We start from the raw sequence: 23,005 nt of genomic DNA on the forward strand, positions 1-23,005 counted from the left end.
GCTTGCTGTACTTCAGACTGACTGCCAGGGCAGCGATAAAAAGCATTTTCAGTCTCAAAGACAAACAAAACCAGGACCACTACACCTCAGAAATTGTGATGTTATTAGTTCGAGGACTAACAAACTATGGTTCAATGTTATTAAAATCTTCCTAACAGCTGCTGGTCAAGTTTTGAGTCAGTATTATAGTACAGCATGTTTAACAGGAATAATACTTAATAAATTGCCTTATCGTGTGATAAGAAAATTGCGCTGTGAAATGTGACTAAAACTGCACCATCCTGATTTCCATTCTTCTCACATTCTTAGAGGATCAAGCAGAAGGCACACAAAAAACATTAAAAAAATAAACAGAAGGAATGCTTACATTATAATGTGCTACTTGTGTTTTCCTATGACAGCAATAACAAACCACGGAGTATCAAAAGAGGATGGTAAGCACAGTGCTGCTCTTTTCTACCGCTCTTGTGGGAGGAAATCTAACAAATGTTCCCTTCATTTCCACGAAGTAATGGATTCCCCGACTCTTAAGTCTGTTTGGAATAAACAATGCCCACAAATGACATGCAAATCTATTACAAATTCACTCCTCCATAAGCCTGCCATTCAAAATAAGCAGCTGATAACAGCAATAGCAATAAACCCCACGAGTTCATGTATCGAAGCGTTGCCAGTCTGCTGCTCTCTTGCATCCCGCAAGAGATCCATCAATGTAGGTCAACTCCTAACTGCGCTGTTCAGCGGCAAAACAGGAAACAATGCAATCTGCAGAATAAGACGTTGGGCACTTGGGCTCCTTCTTTCTTGAGGCAAGAGAAAAATGACAGCCCATTTTCACTATTACCTCTCCAAGGTTGCTTTGACTGGAGGAGCTGCATGCAGAAAGGTGGAGACCAGCTCATTCCATCCAGGAAGCGGAACCTCTCTTCCTGGTAACATTCAAATTCATAGTGCAAAGAGAGATTAAGCTGTTTCCTACACTTTAGTGTTGAACAGGGCCACGTAGGACATCTCACAACTGCATCTTTAAGGAGTAAGTAATTAACTCCTTAAATTAAAAGAAAACAGACACATTCCATCCTCTCTATTTCAGGGATGTGTGAGCATCACTCCCACACAACTTCAAAAGTCATTTTAAGCAGATGCCATTAAATATTGATGGTGTAGCTCACTTTGTCTGACTATCTATTTGAAGGGAATTAATTAGTACATTGGAAGAATAATTCTTTGAAACATGGCTGTTGGACACAGACATTTTATATCATTTGGTGAATGCTGTAACTCTAGCACAGAGAATCTATTCTGGGTATCTATCAGCATACACTACTGATCTTCAATGCAAGAAGATAAAATAAAATTGATGTATTACTTTAACTTAGCCTTAAAGTACAGTAATCAATAGTCTACAATTCCACAACACACAAGAGCTTGCACAAACATGGGTGGGAGAGAAATTACTGTCTTATTCCCCAGAGTGGAAGAGACATGAGAAGGGAGAGGCTTGGGATTTGTGTTCTATTTCCACATCCTTGAGTGATATGCACTCCATCCTTCCAGTCTGGCTTGTCTTTAATTCCTACCACACAATCAGCACAACAGGGCCCAGGCCCATCAATGCCTGGACTGCTCAATGCCAACATAGAATCAGGGATGGGATCTCCATCAACAACTGCTATGACAGCTCCTCCCAGGTTCATCAAATAAATGAAAAAAACTATATATATATATTGGCCTCTTAAAGGGGGCTACGGCAAATCTGGGGAGGGGCTCTTGATCGGGGAGTGCAGGGATAGGATGAGGGGGAACGGTCTTCAGCTCAAAGAGGGGAGATTTAGATGAGATCTTGGGAAGAAATATTTTGCCATGAGGATGGGGAGGCCCTTGCACAGGCTGCCCAGAGGAGTGGTGGCTGCCCCATCCCTGGAGGCGTTCCAAGTCAGGTCGGATACACCTTGGAGCAACCAGATCCAGTAGGAGGTGTCCCTGCCCATGGCAGGCAGTTAGAACTGGATGGGCTTTAATATCCCTTTCCACTCAAATCATTCCATGATTCTGTGATCATATTACAAACTTGTTCTGCTGCAGAACATCAGAAAAGAGAACATTCATTACACTTAGGTAGAGCTCGGGACTAAATTTTAAAGCATCTGCATGTACTGGGGAAAAATTTCTTAGTGGGGATACCAGCGAAACAAATGCTTAGGAAAATATGTATCTGAAATGAGACTAAAGGTTCTGAACATCACCCTGCCTCAAACAGACATGGATGCAAACAGCGACAGATGTTCAGAGAGCAGAGTCAGCGTTACCAAATTGAGCACAATGATCTAAATTTCTTATTAACCTCAAAAAAAAGAGCCGAGGACATAATGCAGGCAGACACAATGGATGCACAAACAAAAAGACCAGGGCTCTTGTCTCTTATATCTGCACTGAAATAATTGGAATGGCTCATAAAGGTAAGGGCTGAACAATATGGTTCAGTCTTACATAAAAAGTGATTTGTTTGAACAATGGTACAAAACACAAGCAATTTCTACAACAGCAGATGTAGCGATAAAGAGACATAGTCTGAGCAACATTTTACATCAGCACAGGTGCTCTGCAAGATGAAGCTTATCATAAGGGCCTCATATTAGAAGCGACAGTGGTGGTAAGGTAATAATAAATCTCTTGAGTTTATCCTCTCTCTAAAATTAAAAGGCTGTAATTTAAGCAAAAATTACAAATTTCCCAATAGACAAAATCCCTCAAGTTATACAAACTTCTCATAGCTTTGCTTTCTTTTTACCTCTAATTTCTACTCCATTCTACTTTTCTGTCTAGATTGAAGAAAAACATGGCCTACAAATTTTAAAAACTTCAAAACAGATGTTAAGTTAACATATTGCGTCTCGTTTATACAGCAGTAATTAACATTTTATCTTGGGGCAGGAAGATCAAAAACATACCCCTTGTTCTGTTTTGTTTTTAATATGAATGCAAAATATAGATCAATATCATCTTCCAAATCTGGATGTAAATATAAGTCTGAGGTGAACTCAATTGCCTTAAAAAAAAAAGGGGGGGGGGGCAGGCAAAAAGTCCCAAAAATCAATCTTCAGAATGCTCCTGCTCGGAAATGTTTACCCAGAAAGGATTTCAAGAAATCAGAGCATCTCTCATATCCAAAATGAATGAGTCACTATTATAAGCATCCGGCATTACCATCACAAGCAACCCAGAACAGTCACACAGACTAAAATGCTCCCTAGGACTGACAAAGGGGAGTTTGGATTTTCCTGACTCTCCTGTCTCTACATCCAGCTGTTCCTTCTGACAGAAAGCCTGCCAGTCCCTTGGCAATTGTTATCAACTCCCACTATTAAAAATAGCAATGCGCTAGCCTTCCTCCTCCTTCATTCTCCATCGTCCTCGTAGCGATGCTTTGCTTACTTCAGCTTTCATCCTCCACTACATTGCCACAGCTTCATCTGTTGGATTAAAGAGCACTCAAATACAGAAGAAATGCCTTTCTTTGAAGAGGAACAAACAGGAACCTCCTGTCCAACCTCTGACTTGGATGGATCAGAGCTCCTGATCTTCAAACAGCAACTGGAGCTCCTGGGCACAGTTCCCTGAATATCCCATGACTCCCCAACTATCTTATAATACAGGGATAGACCATTTGCTCGATGAGCAGTTGATTCATCTAGAAAATATGAAAGAGGATATTGCCTTGGGTCTACTAGATGCTTTATCTGCCAAGCAGGGAAAGCAAGCTGGCCTCTGAACACACTGATACAGCAGAGGAGGAAAGGGGAAAACAACTGCATCCTTACCTATGTACGCAGAAGGCAAGGGAAAGAAAGGGAAGTTCTCACAATTTGACGTGAACAACCCCTCCCACCACAAGGACAAGATCATTCGGTGCTCTTCAGTTGTTATGAACATGATACTTTCCACTTGAAACACTCTTCCGTGACTACAGCTCTCGTCCAAAGGCTGAATCAAAACTGCTACTGCTCTCACAGCCAAGACAGGGGAAGTAAAGAGCTTATTTTTCAGAAACCCACCTCCCAGAAAAAAGGTAATTTTTACCTACATGCAGAAAAAAGGAGTTTTGGCTGCTAACTCAGACTGGTGGGCCTTGAACTGCAGGACCAAGGAAGATGCTTTATGGTAGAATACATTGGCAGAACATCTTTGAAGTGGAAGGTCATTAAGATGAGAGCATCTGCCTGTTTCCACCAGGGACATTTAACATGTCTTCACATACATCATCAACAAAGAGTCACCCTAAAACATTCCAGCTTTTACAAAGTCCTCAGGCCGCCTAGATGTATTTGTAAAGGATTCCAACACTCTGCAAATAGAAAATTACAGCTTACTTGGCTTGGTGTGTGACTGAGATGAACTGAGACAAAGCAGCTAAGAACCAAGAGTAAGACTGAAGAAATGCCATGGGGTCCACCTCACTTCTTATTTAGCATCCCTGTATATGAAGGACATTCCTAACTATCAGTAACTGTATCGAGCAGGGTTACTGACACATAATAGTTAATTCTTGCTTATAAGCACTTAATATACAGACTAAAGCGCAGTCACAATGTTTCATTCCTCATTCAAGTTAATGAAAGGATTTCAAAAAAAGCTGACTGCAACCATGACATTTTATCCTCCAGAAACTCAGGCGTAATTGTAGGCTTGGTAAATGCATGCCAGGAAGCACAATCTTAAATTTTTGCAAAATTAAGACATAATACAATGTACACAGGAACCCAATTTTCCGCAGCAGGGACTGCTGTTTAAAAAAATCTGTGTATTTCCTGACTTTAAGATACTTAATTCTACTAATTTAATATTTGTGACTGTATCTATTTTTGGAATGGCTATGGAACACATATACAAAGGAGAGAAAACAAGTTATCAATGCAATGCCATGAACAGAGCTACATAGTTCATGCATTTTCTTCTCTTCCCTAAGAGAATATGAGCATTAAGCACTGCACCACACAAAGAAAATCTATTACAGTCCCCCCTTTTAAGGGTGGTTTGTGCCTGTGGCTTTTTTCTTTTAGTTTTGGTTCATCTTCTGATTATTTTCAAAATTCTCCTTATCCAGGAAAGCCTCTTGAAGTGCATTAGGGCTTACACATTAGCCCCCAGTCTGTTTAATTTAGCCCTAATACCTTGAGGATGCTTCATGATGGATTGTTGCTATTCTGATTAAGGAATCAATCTCTCCCCCTGCTGAGAAGGTTGGATGAATGCCTTGCCCCTAGAGGGAAATCAATATTGCTCCACTGACCAGCAACTTCCAAACACTGCATGTGCCCATGTACTATGAAGAAAGAAAAAAAGCACTTAACTCTTGCATTCTAGTTACAAAATAGGGTCTGAATTTCCACTATTTTGACACTTGTTTACTTGTGCAACTCTCCAAGAAGTATAGATTCTAGCTTTTCACTACCCTGTCAATATTCCAGATTATTTTTTGCTCCCAGAGATTAACCCACAAGCAAACCACTAAAGATAACCACACCAAGCCAACAACAGATTCAGCATTCTAGGCAATACAAATTGCTGTAATCATAGGCATAAAAACCATACATACTGCACAAAAGAGCAGATCTTCTGACCTTTGTGTGAATGGAGTACACCACTTTGTCATGTTGTTCCTAACCATCAGGTACTTTAATAACTGCTGATAACCTAGTTAAATATTTATATTTAACTCAACTAAGGCTTTTTTTAGCTGAACAATTCAGCACACTCCCACAAACATTAAATGTTGGCACTATGATACACAAGCTTTCTGTTCAAGACTAACTATTTTCAGAGTACCAACAACTACGCAGATCCAGTCTCCAAAGATGCCTAAATTAGGCACGTGTGTCTCACAACAGCACATTTCTTGCAAATATTTACTTACTTAATTACAGATTTTCTATTTCAAGACATTTTCATGTCAATCGTACTGAATCTCTGGAATAGGAGCTTTCAACAATTTTATACATAAAGCAAGTATAAGGATGACACAGACGAGAATCAAAGCAAAAACTACAACATGAAAAGTAAACACAGTCCACAATTCTGCAGAAGGAGGCGCAGAGGTGCTCACAGTTCAAATCATGCATTACCAAGAATGGACACGTGCTTCCAAGGCTCCTTCCTGGGCCACTTCACTGCATCTGGGAAGACTGCCTGCAGTCCCATAGCCAGAGACACATTATTTTGTCTTTAAAATAGAGCTGGAATCTAGCTATCCCCTCCATTCCAAAAATAAGGCTGTAAATCCCCAGGGCACCGATTTAAATAAGACCCAAGTCACACATGTCATGTGCTGTGCACTCTCATTACCTAAGGGACAGGCTGGTGCATTTGCTCAGCTTACAACTTTGGTTTTCAGGTAAAGCACACAGTGATCATCTTGAAGCGCAGAATGCCCTGACCACCTTTCTCATCAGCTGATGACTATGTCTGAGCAAAGAAGCTACTTACCAACATAGACACTATTGAAATGTTTGCTTAAGAGGTTTTTTGCACATCAAAGACAAGTAAAGCTGTGCTACACAGTTTTTCAGCTTTTACATTTAAGTTAACCACATGCCAAAAAGCATCCTCTGTGAAACACAGATGCTTCACGCTTTGGAGTTACAAGAAAATAAAGGCTCTTGACTAGCACATGCAACCGCTCCTCTCACCCTTCTTTTTTAGGCTTTTCCAGTGACAACACACAAGCAGAAGCATCCCAGACTGAGACGGGGAAGAGATAGGCAGGAGGGGTAAAAAAACCCAAAAACCACAAAACATTGATTTAGCGCTTCATCACAGCTCCCCTGGTTCATCCAGTGCCAGGTTTTCCTTTTACTACAGCAAAATCTTAGTTACACATTCTTAGTGAATGCCACTCCTACAAGACCCACATTTGACAAATCAACAGCCCTCAAGAGGGCAAGAAATATTTCCCTTCCCTCATCTAACTTTTGTTCAAGAAAACACACTTCCATTCACTCAATGCCACGTGCCAGTAATTTTTTTCCTTTTGTAAATATAAGATAAACGTGTTAAAGTACTTATCTCTGCACAGGAGAAAGCACAATGCAGAGTGAAAAACATTACCTACATGCATTTTAAACCTATCTGCTAAACAATTCCTCAAAGTTTTCTGCACAGAACGGGGGGATGAAAAACAGAGTGCACGCTTCTGGATAAAGTTCTCATTTGGGGATGTGGGCAAATATTCTTCCACAGCCAGCAAAGATGCAAAATGCAGCCACAGACATAAACGTACAGGGATTCAAACCAGTGAGTGGTCTTTACTTAAACATTACATGGAAAAGGCTACAGTAAAATAGCAATGCTTCAAAGCCAAGCATGCACAAGACGACTGCTAGGTCCCTTCACTACTTATCTGTTGTATTTCTCATCAAATCTTCACCTTTTGCTCCACACTTGTTTCTCCCCGTGCAGCCACTATACTTTCTCCTGATCCCATCAAACTCTTGATGCTGTCCCTAAGGTACTAAACCCAGTGAGCATCCTGTCTGACAGCAAGGCAATCCCACCTGTCCTACCTAGAGTCCAGCCCTGCTCTCCCCACGCATCCTTTGTCCATGCTACTTCCTCTTTACTGGTTTCCTTGCCTTTTTTGTTTGAACTCCCTTTCTCCTCCTGAGCTCATTTCAACTGTTTCCTTTACCCATTTAGTCACGGTTTTCATTCTCCCCAGATTCATGATCAGAACTGCCAATTTGAGTTGCCTCTCCTCAAACAACCCCAATCCCATAATTCTTGGTACTCCAATCACAGCAACAGTTCACAAACAAGCAGCTCCAAGTTTCTGTAACTAGATCTTAGTCTGGCCTCTGCCATATTTAGCCACTTGAATCAGATTGGTTTCTCTCTGGCCACAGCATCTCTTCACCCATTCCTCACACTTGGATGAGCATAACAAGAGAAGAACCAGTCCATAACAAGAGAAGAACCAGTTTGTCACCATCAAGGGAATGTTAAGTGGACAGATGGACCTTTAGCATCACTGTGCAGTTTTTCATATCTTCTCCCTCCTAGGTGTAGTTCACATTCTCCCAACTCCCTGTCCCACATTATCCTCCCTTAACATAGTCCAGACTCAACGCATGCTGGACTATGTTCCACAGCTCCCTCCTCCACCCTGCTGGGTGCCAATATAGGGGTTTGGGAGCAGAAGAGGCCACCTGGCTCCACCCTGGCCTCCAGCAGCCACAACACGGACAGTCTGGCTGTGCTCTCGCAAAAACCTGACCGAGGAACATTCAATTATTCTGTGGGTGACTGCATCATCCTGCCCCACAAAAAACCCTCCAAGGCCAAAACGTACTCAGCACACACTGGAACTTCTGAAGACTTCAGCATTAACATTTTCACCAAACATTCACAAAGTGGTGTTTTTCCAAAGACAAGTTTGCCTAATTTGGACAGATTTTTCCTAGAACAGCAGAAGACTCATCCCAGCTCCACAGCTATTTGCCTATTTCAGGTCCTTGCTCCAACAAACGGGAGCACGACCGCTTCCCAAAACCAAAGAGGAGTAATGTTTGGGGTGTGTGCAAGACCCAAGCCCTGATGACAACTGAATAATCCAAAACACAAAAGAAAAAAACTTGAGGAGGGTGCAGAAAGAAATAAAACTGCAGTCTGAGTACACCAGCTTGGGAAAAAAAATGAGCAGCAGAAAACAGGTGACTCCTGTTGAATGTGTTAAATAAGCTTCATAATAAGGAGAGCTACCAGCTCAGTACAGAACATAGGCTGAGACAGAGAAAACTGCCCAAGGCACCCTGTAAGCACTTTCTCAACTGCAGCTGAGCATCAAAATATCCAGGTTTCCAGTTTCCAACAAGTGGTAACTCCAACCTCTCTGTAAGAATGTCATTCTCATGTCACATCAGTAAAAATCCTTTACCAGCATACTCAGAGACATAGTGCAATCAAAGTTTTGAACTATAAAATGAATAATTTATGGGAGAAATCATGCCTGCTGTTAACAGAGAAGTAGGTGTAAACACTTCCAACTGCCCTTCCCCTTCAGATTCCCAAGTGCTACGGACAGCACTCATCCTGCCCCACCAATAGGGTGGAATTAAAGAATTTGCTTTAAAACATTTTTAGGTACCAAGCAGAAACACTTAAAAAATACTGAACAAGATTCAGCCAAGAAACACATTCAACACAAGAAACCCATGTTATTTCAGCTACAACAAGAGGACTGATAATCCGCTATGGCATTTCCTCAGGATTAGGGACTATCTGGATGATTTGGTAGCTCGCTGGGGACCATCTTTCCAAACCAGGCGTTAATTCCCAAGAGGCTCTGTTTCAAGCTGTATTGCCTCATTGGGTTTCCAAGGGCATCTGGGCGATTGCCGCTGTGCTTTTGGTTGTTTTTCAAATTAGGTTGACTCTTCCTCAAATAAATTAAGGACAACGTTGCAACAGAACTGCTTCTTTACGTGCTTTACAACATGCACGTCCGCTTCAGTGATCAGCAATGAAGACTGGGCAATCAACATTTCATTCTTGCACTTTAACTACACTGCTCTGTGCTATAAGTAACCTCAAAAACGCAGGGACAGTTTACCATGTTTAGATACAAAAAGGAACATTTTATTTAATAACGCAAACAAACTGTTCCTAACAAATTGAGCCAAATTATCAATCAGGATAATAACAGCATCATAGAATGATTTGGGTTGGAAAAGATCTCAAAGATGATCCAGTTCCATACCCGCGCCACAGGCAGGGACACCTCCCACTGGATCAGGTTGCTCAAAGCCCCATCCAACCTGGCCTTGAACACCTCTCCAAGTACAGGGCAGCCACCACTGCTCTGGGCAACCAGTGCCTCACCATCCTCCCAGGAAAACGTTTCTTCCCAAGAGCTCATCTCCATCTACCCAAAGGAACCCAAGTCATCCCTACCCCACCTGCTTGAGAAGACTAAAACCAAATCCTGTACACACATGCATGCATATATACACAACACAAAGCCCTTTTCCCTATTTCTTATTTCAGAAAACAACAAAGACTGCAATATGTCAAGAGACAACACTGTGTTGCCTCTCTCCAATTTAATCAGCTTATTGTTTAAAAAAAAAAAGTGAAGTGAAATAGAAAAGCAGAGTTTCGCAGGGCTGAAGGAGGAAGAAGTTTCATCTGAAAAGCATACAATTATATTGAAGGGGGAAGTTACTTTAAAATATTTATATAAACACTAAGGAAACTCAGAGCTCTGGATTTTGACAGCTGGATTGGATTCAATCTATAACCAATCTCAGAAGCGTTATTTCAAACAGGATGAAAGTGAATTTCCAAAAATTCATTAGCAGGTTACCTTTCCAGCAATCAACAAAAGCAATAATGTAAGCATGTCATTATGTTACAGTGCAGCAGTGGCTCCTACTCTTCTTGTGGAGTACGGCTTTTGAAATTCTGCTTTAAAAGAATGTTTCACAACATGAGTAACACTAATGAGCTGCAAGGAGCCCAGAAAAACATCTCTCATGTATGACTGCCTTCCCATATGGTTCACAAAAGCTGGGGATCTTGAACAGCCACAATACAAATGGAAAGAGTCTGTGATTGAAAGGAAAAAAGATATTCTGGAGTCTTGACTCATGCTGAGAGATTGTAAAACCCCCCTTTCTTTAATGAATAGGTAGGAAATACAAGGATAGGCAGGTGACAATATCATAGTAATCCTCTTTTTCAAAGCAAAGTGGAATTGTAAACAAAATGACTCAGATGTTCATACATGAAAAGACCCATCAGGTACCAGAAAGGAGGCTTTCTACTCCTAGTGCCCAGGAATGCCGAGGGCTGTACGCAGGGACCCCTGACGTAAATCCATTCTCCCACCAACCAGACCCTGCCAGCAGCAGGGCAGCATCTGCCCACTGCATCTGAAAGTTTAAAAATAAGTTACTTCTAAATGAATTAAAAAGACTACGGTAGCACTGATGCTAAAATTCAGACTCTTAGAGGATGCAGCAGCCTGGACTACCATCCCGGGCTGAGCTAAGGCAAAGAGGCATGCAGTGCAGAATTAAGATACTGTGCAGTGATTCAACTTCTACAGTTTCTCACTCAGTGATCCACACAGACAGGCTGACCACTTTAAACAGGGAGCCACCCGCTGTGAAATGAGGACATGTTAACGTCTGACAATTTTGCTACCTCAAAACTGCCCAAATAACTATGGAGAATACTTAGTTAATGAAAAGCGCCTTTTGCTTTGAAGTGTCCATCTCCATCCAGCACTTTGCCTACAACTTTTACTCAGTCTTAGAATACCAAGCCAAAATTATAAATGCGATGCATTTATTCCTGACCTAAGCTTTTTCTCAACCTCTCGCTGGATTTGCTTTCTGAGAGTATATTTTTGCAAGTGTAATTTCAGCCTCTTTGAATTACACAGAAGTTTTAACACATAACTAAACGGAAACCAAAATACTACTGAATACAAAGGGGTCAGGGATCCACAGCTCTGCCTCTAGAAGCTGCCTGAATGATGCCAAATAAGTTTCAACAATTCACAGCCCACTTGGAACAAACCCCACTTTTCAGCAGAGCATTCGCAGTCACTACAGAAGATTTTCTGAGCTGTAGACAATTCACCCACCCACCTTTGAAGGCTGGGCCCATTACTGTATAGAACGGAAACTCTCAACTCATGATCAGGGTTAACCTGTGATTCAGCACAAGACTGAACACTTCTGTGTGTCCTTGTCCCATCAGAAACCAGCTCCTGTTCCTTTTGGTTTTGGGGAGTAACAGTTACCACCCAGACTCAAAGAACTGGCAGGAGGGGTGAGAATGGGATGGGTGGGATGACACAATTTTCTATTGTACGCTATCAACTACAGTAGGGCTCACAATAAAACTACATGTTGGTTTAAGAATCAATACATCAGATCTAGCTCTGCGGATCCTCTTACAGAGAACAAGCTGACAAGAATAGAGCTGAGCATTTAAGCTCACCCTTGCCTACAGTGCCCAGATGATGCCACCAATGCCAAGAGCACTCAGGTGCTACAGAGGGTTTCTGAACACAAGTCACCATTAGATGCAACACCCACGCATTATACACATTATTGACTAACAATACTGCATTCAAGCAAATTGAAGAAATACAAGTTTACAGCTGTTTAAACACAAATTCTGCTGATGAAATAGAGACATGAGTAACGTAAGAGGAAACAATTTATCAGTTACAGATAGCAAGCGGGGCCTTCCAGTTCTGAGTCGTACCTACGCTTCATCGTCCAACTATGAGGATGTAGTTAAGAGAACATGGTCCACAAGAAAACTACTTTTTATTTCTGCAAATTAAGAAATAACCATTACGGAGAACAAAATGTTTAATGGCAATTCCCATTTCTAAGTGGAACAAACTTTTAAAGGTAAAAATAATCATATCCACAAATTGTATTTTTTGTCACACACTATAAACAAAAGGCACAGTGCCCAAAGTATCAGTCATGCAAGGAGTTGGCCATCAGAGCCCTTTGCAGAAGGACAGCAAATTAAGTCCTTCACACATACAGAATATTCACGTTCTCACAGGCCAAAAGGACAGTGACAGCTGTAAGCGGGCACGCAGCTTTCCATAAAGGGCAAAGAAAAAGCTTCTTAAATCACCCACCTTCCTCTCCAGCCTCTTTACCTTTACACTGAACAAGGAAAAGATGAATCTTCTCACATTTAATCATTTCACTGCTTGCACTTGCCATGCTGTGTGACAGAGCTCTGAAGAAACAGTTTTTCCAAGACCACTTAACCACAAATTTACACGTAGCTCCCCCAAACTACACACTGTACCAAAACTCATCATCAAAACAGTTCATTCCCTTCAATATACTGACCATGCAGCCACAGCTTTTTCCACTCAAAAGACAAGGACCTAAGTGCTGAGGTTAGTTTTAGCTCAATTTGCTATGTAATTCCTACCACTTGCCTTACAGGCTTCATACCACACTGGTGGGAAGTGAAGCACACAGCAGCGTTTTACTAGCTGCAGAACAGCTGTATGTGCCATACACTGTTATTCCCCATTTCCCAAGAGAGGAAAAGGGTGAAAGAGACCCAAATGTGCTTTTACAGCCGATGGTCCCCAAAGCGTAGCTGATGGAAAGTACAAGATGGGTCTGTACGTTGGTACATATAATCTTTACCACTTAAAATCTAAATATTTAGAAAAGTTTCCCGAAATTTGCAATCAGACACAAAATAAGTATCTACCACTCTCAAACCTGTTAGCCGTTAATGACGCTTCTTGGAGGGGAGTGAGAAACAAAATGGTTCAGTCCTGTGCCTGCCATTTGTCCTTCACCCAACTCTTCTTCCTCCCGTTCTTGAATATTTTGAGTTTAATGGGCTGAAAGAGTTCTGCAGGGGCTGGGTAGATGGACAAACAGCACAGCACACACAGCAGTCGCTGCCATCCTGCTCTGCACATTTACACACAGGAAACTCACATGAGACCTTCAGGTTTTTCTCTGTAACACTGATTGCTCAGAGGCCCCAGATGATCTCGTTATCCCAAACACTTAACCTTATATAGGATATAAACACCACATTAGTACCTCTAATAATTCTGCTGGTTATGGGTCCATTTGCAGTCACAGGGCCCATCCTATGAACTCAGAAGTCTAGGTTTGAGTGAAACATCAATAGGAGCTTTGCAAGAGGAGTTGCAAGCCAGAGGCACGGAACACACTCACATCACAGCACAAGGCTGAAAGTCTGTCTAGGGACTAACTCGCACGTTGCCGAAGGGATTTTAGTGCTTCTGAAGTATGAGGCTTTCTGCAACCAGCTTTTTTTTTTTTTTCCAGGAATGAATAGAAATTCCACATAATTCTATGCACATTAACATTCTACACGCTCCAATGAGCAAGCTCAATTTTACTTCTCCTTTGCTACATTTAAAGGGGTGAATCATGAACATGCATCCAGCCTGGCAGATCAGCACACCACACAGACACAGGGTGCAAGCTGAGCCTGATCAAAGCGAATCTTTCCAGCCAATTTCAAACTTCTAAACTACAATTGGAAACACTTTTTACTGCCTCAGCTTTGAGTCCATCAAATAAATGGTTGCATCTAATCACATACCAGCCACATCATGAAACAGGCATTCGTTGCTTACAACATTTATTCCTAAATACGCATTCTCCAACTTCCTAAACCAAATACAAACGTCTACGGTAAACAGAAATTTAAGTTTGTTTTAAAAAAAGCATGCTGTGATCAACAAAAGGAGGTAGCATATAATAAATACAGGTTGTTTGTGTGGTTTCCTTTCCAAGTGAAAGGGAAAACATGGAAAGAAAACAGTGTTTTGGCCTAAATACCCAGAGCACTGGAAACTGATGTGTTTTCAAAGCTCTGCCCAATTTAAAATAAACCAACTCCTGCCAACTTGGTATCCAGAATCATTTAATCTATTGGTCCAACCCTTTTCCTCAGTAACCTGCTACACTACTCTAAGTACTGCACTGAAGCTCCGAAAAAATAATACTTTGATGCCGCTGAAGACAAAATTTTCACCAACAAAAATCTTCAAGGAGAAAAAGTGTTACAAAAGCATTTCGCAACTGTTACAGAGGACAAATGTACGCACACCTGCAGAGATTATATAAAATAGAAGCAACTATTTATAAGCACTCTACTACCACTCTTCTAGTGTAGAAACCTCTCAGTTTGCACTCTAAGAATGCACAACTAAGTCCATCTTAACTCAGAATTTTCCTGTCTCAAAATTGCTTTGCTCTCTCTTACTTGAATTTCACTCAAACGATTTCATCAGCCCCCAAAGCTTTCAAAATGCAGAAAAATAAGGTAACTGCAGATTTTCCCATCAACACTCCCATGCAGCAGAACCATTTATATACCAATGAATCAATACAGCATCAAAATGATGTGGGTTGGAAGGGACCTCGAAGCCCACTCAGTTCCACCCCCTGCCATGAGCAGGGACACCTCCCACTGGATCAGGGGCTCCAAGCCCCATCCAACCTGGCCTTGAGCATCTCCAGGGATGGGGCAGCCACCACTGCTCTGGGCAACCTGGGCCGGCACCTCTCCACCCTCACAGGGAAACATTTCTTCCTTAAAACTCATCTCGATCTCACCCCATTCGGCTTATAACCATTCCTCATCGTCCTGTCGCCACTGTGATAACAGAGATAGAGCATCACTACAGTATTTCATCAGTATCCATCACCTCTTTCTCTGGACTGGACAAACACACCACAACAGCCTCTCAGCAAGCATTTGCTCCCTAATTTGCTCTCCAGTTCTGACCAGATGGAGCTGTAACTCCAATGTCACAGCTAAACGGGATGCTTGCTTAACTCTCTGCCAGCACAGGCCTGTAACGCACCCAGAGAGAACAGCAACCAGCACACCTAAAATAACCATTTCAGTGCAGAGACAGATTGAAGAGCTCAGACGCTTTTACAACTTAACTTGCACCGGTTCCTGGCCACAAAGAGCTGAACGCAGGAGGGAAACCCTGCAGCGCTCCACAACCCAGATGACCCCCTGCCCCCCAGGCCTGACTTCTCCATTCAAAACACAGTTTCCGTTTTCCTCTTCTCCCCCCCATCGGTACACAGATTTCTGCAGGCTTTGCCTCGTCTCCCCCTGTCTTTACACGAACGAGCAGCCCGCAGAGCCTCCTGCCCGCTGTCCCCGGCCTCGGCAACCGGTTTGGCTCCTCAGAGCTGCCAAACATGGCTGCACCATCTCCTCTTTGTGAGGGAATATCCACATCCCTGCTGCTTCCAGCTCCTCTTTTACCTGCCCACCCTTATTTTCTCAGGTTCGGGAGGGACCGTTTCAAACCCGCTTTTCATCCCCTTTTCAACAGCTCGACGTTTTCCAGGCTAAACCAAAAGCGTTTACACTTCCCAGGTTCACTTCAAAAACAACTCAGGAGCTCTAGACACCGAAATCTCACCACCACCCCCCCCTACCCCCTCGTTAAACCGTGTTTATTTACGCACAACAGAACACACAAAGCCACCTCCATCCTTCAAACCAAGCCCCTTAACCTCAGCGAAAAGGGGATTTTGTCATTCGGCTGTTCCTCCCCGCAGCTCCCTCTCCTGAAACTGGACCCCTTGGATATAAACCCACCTCCTGCAAGAGCCACACACACAGAAACCACCCCAGTTTTCGCCTCCCCCGCCCCGCTCTCAGCCTCCCATTCTGTGGGAGCAATTTTAGGCGAAGAAAAATCAATAAAACCAAGGAGTCTCCGCTGGGATCTCCACGCACGTGCGAGCTTCCAGAGCTGGGGGACCCACAGAGCGGAGCTCCCCCCAGCACGGCCCCGAATCCCCACCCCACAGACCCCCCCCCCAGATCTGCCCCTGGACCCGGTAAGCTCCCCACCTCGGACCTCAGACTCTGCAGCTCTCCTGGACCCTGCACTGTCCCGGATCCCCGCACTGCAGCTCCTCCTGAACCCCGCACCGCCCTGGATCCCCGCACTGCAGCTCCCCCCAAACCCTGCACCGCCCCGGAGCCGAGCGATGAAGCTCCCCCCGGATCCCAAACCCTCCAGCTCCCCTAACACCGCTCCAGACCCCGCACTGCAGCTTCTCCTGGACCCTGCAGCTCCCCCTGACCCCCCCCCCCAACCCCAGACCCCAAACCCTGCAGCTCCCCCCAGATCCCAGCATCCCAGACCCCAAACTCTACAGCCCCCTCCCGGACCCCTACAATAGCCCAGACCCCAAACCCTGCACCTCACCCCGGGCCCCTCCACCACCTCAGACCCTGCATCTCCCCGGAGCCGAGCAATGAAGCTCCCACCGGACCCTGCAGCTCCCCCCGAGTCCCCTCAGACCCCAAACCCCGCAATCCCCCCTCGAGCTCCCTCCCCGCCCCAGACACCAAACCCTGCAGCTCCCTCCTAGCTCCCCCAATGGCTCAGACCCCGAAACCTGCAGCGTCCTCCTGCCCTCCCCCCTCAATAGCCCAGACCCCAAACGCTGCAGCTCCCCCCGAGCTCTCCCCCCTCCATCCCAGACTCCAAACCCTGTAGCTCCTCCTGGACCCCACAGCTCCCCCCGACCCCCCAAACCCTGCAACTCCCCCCGGAGTCCCCACATCACCCCAGACTCCAAACCTTGCAGCTCCATCCTAGCCCCCCAAATAGCTCAGACCCCGAAACCTGCAGCCTCCTCCTGCCCCCCCCCCAACAGCTCAGACCCCAAACGCTGCAGCTCCCTCCGAGCTCCCCCCCCCCCAATCCCAGACCCCAAACCCTGTAGCTCCTCCTGGACCCTGCAACTCCCCCCGGAGTCCCCACATCACCCCAGACCCCAAACGCTGCAGCTCCCCTCGAGCCCCCCCCCATCCCAGACCCCAAACCCTGTAGCTCCTCCTGGACCCCGCAGCTCCCCCCCGACCCCCCTCAAACCCTGCAACTCCCCCTGGAGTCCCCACACCACCCCAGACCCCAAACGCTGCAGCTCCCCCCCTCCATCCCAGACCCCAAACGCTGCAGCTCCCCCCCTCCATCCCAGACCCCAAACCCTGTAGCTCCTCCTGGACCCTGCAGCTCCCCCCGACCCCCCAAACCCTGCAGCTCCCCCCGGGGTCCCCCCATCACCCCAGACCCCAAACCCTGTAGCTTCTCCTGGACCCTGCAGCTCCCCCCATCACCCCAGACCCCAAACCCTGCAGCCCCCCCCCCCCCCCCCCCAGACCCCGCAGCGGGGCTCCCGCCGCAGCCCCCCGCACTCACCCACAGCTCCGTGCCCCAGCTCATGGCTCCGCCGCGGGTCTCTCCGTGTCCTCCCCCCCCCACCCCGGGCTGCGCTCCCCGCTGCACGGAAGCCGGTGTGTCTGTCTGTCTGTGTGTCCGTGCGGAGGCGCGTGCACGATGCGGAGGGGGCGCGCGCGCGGGGCTCTCGCTCCGCCGTTTCACCGCTTCATCGCGCTGCAAAATGGCCCGAGCGGCGGCGCGCGGGGAGGCGGCGGCGGAGCGGGGGGGGGTGGGGGGTGCGAGTGACAGCTCCCGCGCACGGCGCATGCGCGAGCCCCGCGGGAGGGGCCGCGCCGCGCACGCGCCGCCCCCCCCCCCCCCACAACCCCCCCCGGCCATGGTCCCGCGCCCCCGAGCGTTCCCCTCACAGAGGCGCCAGGCCGGGGGAACCATTTCGTAGAATCACCAGGTTGGAAGAGACCCACCGGATCATCGAGTCCAACCATTCCCATCAAACACTAAACCACGTCCCTCAGCACCTCGTCCACCCGTCCCTTAAACCCCTCCAGGGAAGGTGAATCAACCCCCTCCCTGGGCAGCCTCTGACAGTGCCCAATGACCCTTTCTGTGAAAAATTTTTTCCTCATGTCAAGCCTAAACCACCCCTGGTGGAGCTTGAGGCCATTCCCTCTCGTCCTGTCCCTTGGGAGAAGAGCCCAGCTCCCTCCTCTCCACAACCTCCTTCAAGTAGTTGGAGAGAGCAATGAGGTCTCCCCTCAGCCTCCTCTTCTCCAGGATAAACAACCCAAGCTCTCTCAGCCGCTCCTCATAAGGACCTCGTCTACCCGTCTTTTAAACACCTCCAAGAACGGGGACTCCACCATCTCCCTGGGCAGCTTGTTCCACGACCCAAGAACCCCTCCTGTGAACAATTTCTCTCGTGATACCCAGTCTGAATCTCCCCCGATGCAGCTTGAGGCCATTCCCCCTCATCCTGTCCCCTGTCACTTGGGAGAAGAGCCCAGCTCCCTCCTCTCCACAACCTCTTTTCAGGTAGAGCAATGAGGTCTCCCTTCAGCCTCCTCAAGGCTAAACAACCCCAGCTGCTCCTCATAAGGCCTGTTCTCCAGCTTCATTGCTCTTCTCTGGACTCACTCCAGAGCCTCAACATCCTTCTCGTAGCAATGAGCCCAGAATTGAACCCTTGCTCCCCACCAACTCCCACTGTCCACCCCACATGCTGCTTCCCGGGGCAAGGTGGGGTTTTCTTAACCAAATATTCTGGTTTTGACTGTTGGGAATTGGGGCAGCCACCCTACAGAAGAGGAAAACCCACCTTCTAAATCCAGCTGCAAGGGCTGCCTGCTTCAAACACAGCTACACATGTTTTGAAAAGATGGGTGGATGAGAAGCTCAGGGACATGGTTTAGTGGTTGATAGGAACGGTTGGACTCAATGATCAAAGGGGTCTTTTCCAACCTAGTGATTCTGTAAATCCTAGAGATACAAAAAGTGGAATATTTTGGTTTACAATGAAATTAAGTTCATCTAAGTAATTGTACTTTCAAAAGGGGTTTAGGTTGCAAGGGACATCCAAAAGTCCATCCAGTTCCACCTCCCACTGAATCAGGTGGCTCCAACCCCCATCCAGCCTGGCCTTGAACACCTCCACGGATGGAGCAGCCACCACTGCTCTGGGCAACCTGGGCCAGGGCCTCCCTGCCCTCATTGTGAAGAGTTTCCTCCTAATGTCTCATCTAAATCTAACCCCTTCCAATTCAGGGTCGTTCCCCCTCATCCTATCACTCCATGCCCTTGTAAAAAGTCCCTTCCCAGCTTTCCTGTAGCCCCTTTCAGTACTGGAAGGCTGCTATAAGGTCTCCCGGAGCCTTCTGTTCTCCACACACTCACACTTGAAATAACACAAATCCAGAAATATTAAGCCTGCCATTTGTCACCAACACGCTCAGCAAGCGGCAGGAAAATAACCAAATGGTCTGGCTTTGCATAAATGTGGGTGGTTGTAGCAATTGCACAGGCCTTACAGAAAACAGCCCATTACCTTGCCAAAGAAATAACATTTGTTTTGTGCACATCTTCTTCAGCATTTATTTGAGCTGCATCACTTAATCAGAGTCTACCTTCCTGTTTTTTTAGCTATAAGACATGTAAAAAGGTCTTTATACTGATTTGATATTGTTGCATTGGTTCATGAAAGGTTTAGTAGACTGACAGATTCTATGGTCTTAGAGGTCTGTTGCAACCTCAATGAATCTATGACTTACGTGGAGAGAAAGAAAAAAAAAACTGAAAGCATATTTATTCACCTGAGGAACACGGTATCTGCTTAGAGAGGATGGGGATCCTTTTGATGTCAGAAGATTAAAAAAGTGACCAGCTGCTACAGCAAGCATTGTCTCCCCAAGATCAAGGTTTTTCTTTCACTGAGGCTTGGCTATTCACCTACATGATAAAAGACCAGAAAAGAATAAGTTATTAAGCAATTCCAACGTTTAGAACAACAATGAAAACAAGTCTTAGGTTAATAACCAAAGTGCATTTGTTTTTATCTTGGTTCAACTGATTTGAACCGCAGTAGAGGGCTGCTCCTCGCACAGCAGTCTTTGAAAGGAGACAGAGGAGAGGCAAGTCTTTTGTTCATTATTAAAAGTTGTTACTTTTAAGTACTGACTTCACAACAGCTGAACAACACTGTTCAACTCATTTTACAGAGTGCTTCTTGCTGCTGCCAACACATTTAAATATCTGAGCCTGCCATGCTGCTATAGGCACAACCACAACCTTCCAAGGGCTTGTGCTTCCACAGGGAAGGGGCACCAATGCCCTGCAAAGTTGTCTTCAGACCCACATCCATCCAGAACACATTGCAAAACCAGACAATACGCTTGCATCATGACTTCTTGAGATCTTAATCCATAAGCACTTGAGCTAAAAAAACGTATGGGGCCCAAACAGAAAGCAGCATTGGTATCATCCAAGGTAAATTTGCTGCGGAATTTCCTTTTGCACAAAGAGCTGGGAGGGGAACAAGGCAAACCTGTTGCACCGGCACAGGCAGGGAAACCTGTTCGCACCGAAAGATAAAAATGCTTAACCGGTTACAGAAAGATAAAGGCCAGTAGTGCAAGTTTTGTGTTATGATGGTACATTAGCATCAACCACGCCAGAACATATGGAAAATTATTGAAATGGGTACGGACAGAGGTTTAAGACAAACACTAAACAAAATTAATCCTAGATATTTCTGGAAGGGGGACTTCTTCATACCTTAAAGCAGAATTTAGCCAGAAGCTCTTCAAAGCAGCGTTTGCCACATACATTACTATTTTCAGCCATACAAAAGCCAAACCAACAGAGCCTTCAGCTTAGTTGGTCCCCAATTACTAACGCAATTAGCAACGATGGGAGGATGGGAGCATTAAGAGCCCTTTCTGCTGAAGTATAATGCTGGAAAGCTCAGTAGTTCCCAGCCTCAAAACAAGAATTCAAAATAATGCTTAAGCTATGTTATCTATTACTTTATCAGCTCATTCACACAACGCAAATCTGAGCGACACAGAAACCAGTGCAGATCTGTTATCTATGGGCCTGTTCCTGTAAATTCTCACGTTTACCTCTCCTGTTGTTGTGATTCAGAGCACTCCCAGAGATAGATCCTAAACTTAAATAGAAGTAATTCCCTCTTTGAAAGACCAGAATTTTGTTTAGGAAGCCTCAATTCCACTTGAAAACAGCCAGATTAGCCGCTAAATGGTGTAAAAGATATTGAAAGAAGATAAAACAAATCCCTAAACTATAGTTCAATTTAAGTCCTTTTCTCTGAGTTTGTTTACTCATGCGAAGCAGAAAAAAAAAACCACCCCAACTTCCAAAACACGTACAAGCATTTTCATCATCCGGAATACAAAAGGAAGAGGACCCACCTTTCCCCCCTGGAGTTACCACTTTTGCAGCTGCTTCCCTTTTAGTTTTATAACTCTACTCAGATCATCCCTATCCAAGACGAGGAACCTACACGTTGCTTATAACCTCTCATACACTGGCCCTGAAACAGCACCAGGAAAGGAAGAGGACACACCTTTCCCTAAAGCCATCACAACTGCTTCCTTCCTGCTGTTATAACACTGCAGGGATTCTTCTAAAGGACAACTGAGAACCTTAGTTCTCTTTAAATGCCCTGTCAAGGCTCAAAGGGGCCTGATTAACGTCTAATTAAGACCTGATAACTCCCAATAACCCCCTGATAAACCTTAATGGCCCTGGCCAGCCTCACCTGTGTCCCCCACCCACACACTCTGACCAGGAGCCTCATTTAAGCTTTGCCCTGAGTGTTTCAGCAATGTTGTAGGGGTTTGTAGCTTAGCTATGGTTCTGTCTGGCTATAGACCCTGTTGATAATACAGCGTGACTTGCATCTGGCTGATCTCTAGACCAGTCTTAGTCTTCTGGAGCTGTTTAGACATCGCTAGGTTGTGTCTGACCTTGGTTATCATCATCTGAACTACAGATAGACTTCTAAACTTAGACTAGCCCTTGCCTTGCCTGGTAACATGGACTTTTTGGGTGCTCCCAGGTGCCATCCCTTGTCCTGCCCTGCTTGCTTTGCTTTGAGACTGTGCACCTAGACCCTGAATAGTGAGGCTCTTGCGCTGTAGTCTGTTATCATGCATACCTCCCAAATCCGTGTCCCTTGGGGAACAGCCAGCCCCTGCTACTCTACAACATCCCCATACCTCATAGAGTACATTGATAAACTAATACTTAATCTGGCTCACTCTCTACTGAGGTAACTGTAGACTGTCCCTATGCCAAGATTTTCCAGATATTGCTAATGCCTTCCACCCAATCTCAAGAGCTGCCCATGATATGCTTTAAAAAAAAAAAAAATCTGTGAAGGCTGCTAATTGGATATTTGTGTACATGTGAAAATGTGATGAAGGAGTAAAGGAAGAAGATATCCTGACTAAATATGTTCAAGCACAGCTGAGAATAACTGTACTTGCAAGGAACAGCACATCAGCACATCTGGAGCCAGGCAAATCTTGTCTGGAAGCTACAGTAAAACATACCAGTGTAATGATGAGAGCTGCTGTGATAGCATATTCATTTCAGACAGCTGCCAGTTTGCATATTGAGAGGGATGTAAATGTCAGTATAGACATCTCTTAACATACAATTTCCTAGAAAAATGCACAGCCAAAATAAACATGTTATAAATTCCGACTTTGAGATTATTTA

The 23,005-nt window shown here is 45.2% G+C and overlaps 1 protein-coding gene across 1 annotated transcript in view; it reads right to left on the minus strand.

Annotated features, from left to right (window-relative positions):
* FNBP1 (formin binding protein 1) overlaps positions 1-17,996 on the minus strand; it is a 94,749-nt gene extending 76,753 nt beyond the window's left edge. The window contains exon 1 of the mRNA XM_069873217.1: positions 17,786-17,996. Within this exon, the coding sequence (XP_069729318.1) occupies positions 17,786-17,809 (24 nt within the window). The 5' untranslated portion in view covers positions 17,810-17,996. The remainder of the gene's footprint in view (positions 1-17,785) is intronic.
* Positions 17,997-23,005: the final 5,009 nt, after the last annotated feature.

Source organism: Phaenicophaeus curvirostris, chromosome 20, assembly GCF_032191515.1.
Source record: "Phaenicophaeus curvirostris isolate KB17595 chromosome 20, BPBGC_Pcur_1.0, whole genome shotgun sequence".
Classification (NCBI taxonomy): domain Eukaryota; kingdom Metazoa; phylum Chordata; class Aves; order Cuculiformes; family Cuculidae; genus Phaenicophaeus; species Phaenicophaeus curvirostris.